This window comes from Etheostoma cragini, chromosome 10 (genome assembly GCF_013103735.1).
Source record: "Etheostoma cragini isolate CJK2018 chromosome 10, CSU_Ecrag_1.0, whole genome shotgun sequence".
Taxonomy (NCBI): Eukaryota; Metazoa; Chordata; class Actinopteri; order Perciformes; family Percidae; genus Etheostoma; species Etheostoma cragini.
Window position 1 is genome coordinate 20302820 of NC_048416.1, and position 7515 is coordinate 20310334.

Below are 7515 nucleotides of genomic sequence, written 5' to 3' on the forward strand. Positions count from 1 at the left end.
TGGAAAATGGCTGCAATGAAACAAAGAGTGAAAAATTTAAAGGGGTCTGAATACTTTCCGTACCCACTGTATATTTGATAGCTCTGTCCCAGCATTTGATAGGGTGTAATATCAAAGACGGTAAGAACAGAACAGGAAAGGAAGTTAAATCAAAGGGAATCGGTAAGGTCTATGCAGGTAGTAAAGTATTTCTAGGTTAAAATTGCTCTAACTTATTTGCTTTCATAACCGCTACATCATAGTAATATCTACATTATACCGTCAGGCTGTCTGTTCAGGGGTGTCTATTTTCATTTGACAAACAGAATCGGGACATTTATTGTTACTGCTAACAACAAAAATGTCAGCGTACTGAGAAAATACAAAAAAGGAGTTTAAGCCAAAAGTGGCAGACATTCTTTGTAAAATGATTTATCATGCCACGCTGCTGTTCCAAATTCTTTTTAGGGTTCATCATGTTGTAAAACTAAATTGACTGAATTGTGTCACACAGCAAGTCCCCCATCGCCTCGTGGCTCCAGTTAAACTAAGAAATAGAAAATGAAGATTCTGTCACATGAATCGGGTTTCAAATTAACTCAACCCTGTCTCTGGCCTCCAATTGGGCCATCTGTTTATTGTGTCTGCTTACATTCATTTTTAGGATTACATCATTGTTTCCAACCTTAAGGCTGTGTGCGCTAATTTTGGAGGGGAATAGCGCCTGTGTTTTTTAAGCCAAGCTCCATGTGTGAGCCAACCAGGACGCAAAATAGCTGGCGAAAAGCTCGTTTTTTTAGGATGTTGCCTCTTTCAGTGAACACATCCCTTCCCTTTCTGGGGATTTGGGTCTTTTGCTGATTCCTCTTTTTTGCTACATTGGCAACAAACAAATAGCACCTCCAGCTGTATGACATGAAGGGATCATTATATGCGGTGCACAGGGGTAAATTGAGCAATGAGCCTGTCAAGTTATGGGATCCCCATGCTGAAGCTGAAGATCTATCTGCTGTAACTTGAAGTTAAAATGCCTTCATCTGATTGAGGGAAACCGACAGGATTGAATCGGTTGCTGGCAGGCTGCAGATGCGAGATGAAATGGCAGGGAACGTGTGGGTTTTCTCCCCGTGCTGATGCAAAGTGATGCTATTCAAACTACAAAGAGAAAATATGACCATTATTATCAGGAGAAATTGGCTGTTGCAATTGAAGTGGCAATATTTATTATTTTCTATAGCCATGCGCATCAGTACATGCATATTTAAAGGCATCCCCAGTGCATTTGCACTCTTTTGATTCAATTCAGTATTAAAGTGCAGCATGTCTGATTTGATACTGTAGCAGTGCTGTGCTACCTGTAACATGTTTTTTTGTGTGCCTCCACTACCACTGCACTTTTTGTATTTTAAATGTGGAACACTAAAAAACTACGGCAACCTCCACCTCCCAATGGAGCTCCCTCAGTAATTAATAAGTATTAAATCATAGATAGGAAATGTTCCCAATGACATCCTGCTCTGTACTGCTCCTGGAACTGATTGGCAAGCTTAATTTCCTGATGAATTTGAATACACATTCACAGCAGGAGGTGCTTTCACTTCTGTTCTGTATGTGTTGACTTCAAACCTAATCATCGCTGTAAAATATGTTAATTCATCTCTTACAATTACAGTTTGCACGTTTTTTGGAATAGGAGGAGATTGTGTTTTGTAAGAGGTCAATGGACTGTTACATTTTTTATTTAAATTTTGTCTCTTCCATTTTTTTTGCTCTTTTAGAGCAACATCTGCGTTTTATGAAGCCCTGAGCAAAGGCAGGATGTGTGAGTGTTAATGGCACTTGGCTTTCATAACAATGTCATTTACAACCCAGTTGCTCTCCCATAGACTCCTAAAGGAAGGGAGAGAAAATGTCATTCACTGCATATGCATGCACTGCTAAGTAGAGAGCATACAACTTGTGAATTTAGCTTTGTGCCTTGAGGCTTTTCAGGCTTTAGGCTATAGAAAAAAGCCAAAGTATCCAGAGGAAATTGCATTCATAACAAATATGCCTGTAAATCTTTAATTAGCTGAGAAAAAGATCTTCTTTGTCAAATAAGATTTGGGGAGGAATTTCAGATTACTAAAAGTATCGAAGGCAAATGTTTGAAATTGAAAAGTTTGAAATTTAAATTACAACTTTTAACTCCATAGTACATGCTGTTTTTTTCAATGCCAGCAAGTATTCAAATATAATATTCCTAATTATACTTTACATTGCTGTAATGCCTGACTTATTGGCATCTTTATTGTTTTCAATTTTTTTTAAAGAAAAACATCAAATAGGATATCAAAATAGAGTTAATGACAAAGCAGTTACATAGGATTAAAAAGGGGAACATGGGATTTGAAAGGGCTTTGAAAGTGAGTGGGCATGTTTTTTTTCTTCGTCGCCCTACATTATGTTCATGCTACCTGGTAAAGACTTTTGTAAAGACTTTTGATTACATTATTACATTCTGATTGGATCCCTTCTCTTTAAACAAAACCCCCAGCTTTGGGCCTTTTGTCTCCTTGATTGCAGCCGGTACAGTCCCTTGGACCAATCAGCATTCATGCAAATTTACATACATACAGGAGTGGAAAATATCTCATACTCTCTTTCTAACTTTTTGGCCTCATGAAATGATTTTAACTGTATAGTGATTATATAAAACTGCCTATTTATGCTGCAGTCTGGAAAATGTGGATGATAGTGTGTAATGATATTTTATAAACGCTTATTTTCTTTTACACTGAAAGAATTCCTTTTAGATGTTGTAATTGTAGACTACATGTGAGAGGCGTATCACAATGCTGTCCCTTGTAGGGAAGAGGATGTCTCAGTCCGCATTTATTGGGGAGAATACCGTGTGTGTGTGGGTGTGTCTGTGTGTCTGTGTTTGTCTGTGTGTCAATGATCATGATCCATGATCAAAGGAAGCTAATTCTGGGGCGCCTCTATGTCATTATGAAGCATGCGTGTGGACATTGGTCAATCATGCATTTTTGTGTGCTGGTGTTCATTTCCAGCCTCTAAGCATGATGATGCCTACAGAGCTCCACTTCTCATATTTGTGTTCAAACAGCCCATGATACCATTTACGCATGCGTCTAGTCATTTAGTCACCATGGTATCTGTCAGTCTCATCAGATTATACTTTATAGAAGACAGCTCTGGCATATCTGTTCCCGAAAAGCCCATCCAATCTTTAAATATCGATCCCCAGGGTCTAAGCAGAGGTGCCTCTCATGAGTGCAGGAAAGAAGGGAGAAAAACAGATCATTAGTGATTTTAATTAGGTGATCTGTCAAGCTGCGATTGCCAGATGTAAGCGTATGCATTTGGGTCGATGGCAATCCCTCTCACAATCCCCTCTTGTCACCTTGGGCCTCTGGAACGGAGGATGGCTCTTGCTAGAAGTGAAAAAAGCGGTAGGGGAGCACAGAAATGTGTCATTGCACATCTGTGTGGCAGGTTCTTCCTCAAGATTGGAGCAGGTAGAAAACACAACAGAGATTTTGGAATTGTTCTCTTTTCTAGGGCTGAATCATTTAGAGTGTATGTACTATGCATCTTCCTTACTGATTCATAGCACCAAGCTCTTTCAGAATTTATGTTGCACATATATGTGAATTAGTACAAACAGTAAAAGCTTGATTACAGCCTTTCATTTTGAGTAAGAGAGCATGACACTTTTGTTGTTATTATAACAATGTAAAAACTGTCTTGAAAGAACTTCTACTCTGACACAACAAAGTACGAAAGAGTGCAGTTATACAGACTCAGGCAAATCTTTTTTTCGCTCCAGCGTTAAACATCATTACATATTTATAAGTCGGCGCCAGATGACAGAGACAGAGAGAACAACCAGGCAACAACACAGCAACTCGTCTGGTGTCTGTGAGATATCTGATCGCACTGTTTAAACCTGCCTTTCATCTAGTGTTGCGACAGAAAACCCAATTATACAAGAGTTGCAAATGGACTTTTGATTTAACTAAACATAATTCAATTGGCATTTTAGAAGTGCCCTAAACATCCATTGCTAGTTATCAGTGAACAGTGTTAACAGGGCTTGAGCAGATTCAGGGATGCAATGCAAATGAGAGCAAATCATTCAGAAATGTTTAATTTGGACGTTTTTTTACTAAAACAAAATGCAGGATTGATTTTCATTTATTTATTCTATTATTTCTTGAGAGGTTTGGCTTACTTAAATCAAATGAAGGCCATGTGGGAGAGAACACTAGAGATGAGATCTGTGTGCAAATGAGTAAAAATGACGAAAGTAAAGCTTGTTTTTACAGACAAATCTAACAGCCATGTTTTCTCTTTCCTTTGTGTCTTGGCAGATCCCAGCGAAGGCTTTCACTGCCAGGACGAGTGTCGCATCCTAGGCCACTCTGACCGCTGTTGGATGCCTCGTGTCCCAATCCCGGCGCGTGCCAAGTCACCCGAGCACGGCCGTAATGTCATCGCTTTGTCTATTGAGGCCACCACAGTGGACGTGCCCCACTATGAGAATGGCACCACCAAGAGGACTTTTGCCACCTTCGGCAAGGATGGGCCTGAGGACGTGGAACGGGGAGAGTTTAAAGGAAAGCGGACTCAGGAGTCACAGGTGTGTAGCCCCAAGGCCAATGGAGGGGCTGTTCGTGAAGCTGGCAATGGGCGCGAGGCAGCCAGCCCCATCACTTCCCCTGTGCACCTGAAGAGCCCAGTGTCCAAGTCGTCGTCTGCCTACAACACGCTGAAATGCCGCGATGCAGAGCGAATCGCCAACCACAGCCTGCTGCGACAGCCGGAAGGGAAGGACAGTGAGCCAGCTGTCAGGGAGATCAACACGCTTCTCCACGATGGCCGAGACAAGGAATCCCCCAGCAGCAAGCGCCTGAAGGACATTGTGCTTTAGCAAGTTTCTCTATGACACACACCAACATTCATACACATGCCGTGTAAACTCACATTTATGTACCCCGCAATAGCTGTGTGTACAGGAGAAGAAAGTCAGGCCGTGGAAGTACAGAGACACACCCATTTGCAGTATACAGTAATCAAGAACCAGCTCGTGCTGAAGACGATGAACTGTGGTATGCTGCAGCTAGTTGTGTGCTTAAGCCAAGGTAGTGGATGTGGCTTTGTTGTAGTCGCAGTACTTTTTCCTTGTTTGCGTTTTGTTCCGTTTTCTTTCTATCAGTCTTCGAGGAGTGGACAGGCAGGTTACTGTTGACTGCATGGACATGGCCAGTGGACCTCTCCAGCGCTTGCGCCGAAGCAGGACACTACGTGTTTGGACACCTGAGGTGCCAATTCATAAGTACAGTTATGCCTTTTGAACTACTTTTGTATCACAAACTGATATTTGCCTTCTTTGGTTTTGCAGTTTGTTCTAGCTGCCAAAATCGCTCTTTGTTCCTTTGTATAGTGAGCTCCATCAATGTTACAAACGACATACTCATCTCAAAATATTCTCAATTTACTCCTTCAACAGTTTTCAGCATTCAGGGGAAGGAAAGAGAGGCCTCCAAGTCTCATTTGCCTCTTCCCCTGGCTAAAAAGAGAAACTTTATCTGCGTATCCCTGAGGACATCCCAGTGTCATCAGACTGTGAGGTCTTTACAGTATTTATATTTTATCAAGGATGGAACTAAATGAACTCTCGCTATCTACCCAGCCACTTTGAACACTAAAAGTGGGACAGACATCCTTGTGTTCAAATTGAGTTATATGAAAAAAAGACTTACTGCTTTTGAAATCCCCTGTGCCCAACCTTGATTGTAGCCAGAGGAGCACAAATTAGAACTTTGTGCTCTGGTCTTGTACTTTTTTTGACTTTTGACTATGGGGCTAGGATAGAAGGGATCGTCACTCATGTCTTGCTATGTGAAACTCTCTATGGGGTTTACTATTACCATTTTTAATAACCTGTTGTTATGTGACAATCCCTTTAATGTTTGGTTTCAAGAGAAAAAAAACAAATAAACATTGGTGTTCAACTGAAGCTACAGTAGCGTTTGTTACACAAACACAAAAATAAAAAAAAACATATAAGCCAAAATATATTTTATAAATAATTTAAAAAAATGTATAATGAGAATATTTAATGCTGTGTAGTTATTTTATGAGTAAGTTATACTTGAAATTAACTTGCTTTTTTGTTCATTTGTCTTTTGCTTTTATATTGAATTGGATTTGTTTTTTAATTTCATGATTTCAAATGAACTTGGATTATTTTTTGTTTACCGTGTGACCCCTGGCAACTGTTGCAGTCTACCTTGTTGTAAAGAGTTTCTTATTGGTCAGTTCTTGTGCCATCAAGTTTCTGTGTGGGCTACTAGAAAATGTAAAAAGACAAAAAAAAATAAGCGATATCAGCACCAACATTAGTGTGTCAGTTCAATGAGCTTAGAGTGAGATAGCAAAAGAAACCAAAAAACATGCAAACAAAACCTTAAAAATTGCAGGATGTTGCTTAATCTTAGTATCTAAGGAGGAGGAGGAAGATCCCCCAGTGTTCTTAAAGCTGGGGACAGGGTGCCACCTACTGTATTTTATCTGTTCTAATGAGTCACCTTTCACATTGGGCCGAACCAAGTTAGACAAGACTTTCAGCCTAAACTGAGGGCATTCAGACGCAAAGACTAGCTTTGCGCAGCACTGCTGTCACCCTGTGCCATCTGTGTTCAGTTGATCTCAAAGATAAGGTTGAGACCAGAGCGGTATAAACAGGGCTCTTCCCTCCTACGAGCACCACACAACGGACTGGGTGGAATCATGTTTGAACAAACTAATGTCTTGGAAGAACCGTGTTGCACATCAGCAATGTGGTTTTATGTTGCTTTGCAGTAACCTATGTACAATGTGGAAAAATATGAATGAAAATTGACAAATCGCATACAACAAACTAGATCTTGTAGCTGAATGTTTTGCTGGTCTCACCCATGGCTTCTGGCACCATGAAAATTGGAATAATCACTGAATGTATACAGCAGCTTATAATTAAACTATTAAATGTCCTCTGCTCTGTTTCCTTGTCTTTACTCATCACAAGTCAATATTAAAGTTTTACATGTTAATGATACTGGAGCTATTGATATTTTTTTCTTTACGCGAACAAGACTTTTTGGACTCGTTTGTGGAAACTGTTTTTAAGTGTCAGGCTTCTGTGTGGGCTTTCACCTTGGCAACGGGCAATCATCAGTCTATAGATTGAACATGTTTTTCCTCCTTTGTTGACAAGCTAACACAGCGTTGGTTACGCATGGTTAGCAACAGTCATCATTTGGGCTAAGGTAACATGAGGCCTAATTTTGATGCGGGCAAAATTTAATAGGGCTGAGGCAACATAGGACCTAATTTTTTGATTGGGGGGTATTTCACAGAAATTCGGGCCATAGGGTTGAAGGAACATAGGGCCTAATTTTGATGCGCGGGAAATTTATTTATACTGAACAAAATTATTATTGCATAGCTTTTGTTTTCGTCCCCATTTTTCATGAGCTAAACTCAAAG

The 7515-nt window shown here is 40.2% G+C and overlaps 1 protein-coding gene across 8 annotated transcripts in view; it reads left to right on the top strand.

The window, feature by feature from the left end:
- Positions 1–7019, top strand: part of pcdh19 (protocadherin 19) — a 54570-nt gene extending 47551 nt beyond the window's left edge. For all 8 annotated transcript variants that reach the window (XM_034883228.1, XM_034883229.1, XM_034883232.1 and 5 more), the window contains exon 5: positions 4356–7019. In XM_034883228.1, the coding sequence (XP_034739119.1) occupies positions 4356–4915 (560 nt within the window). In that variant the 3' untranslated portion in view covers positions 4916–7019. The remainder of the gene's footprint in view (positions 1–4355) is intronic.
- The last annotated feature ends 496 nt before the right edge of the window (positions 7020–7515 follow it).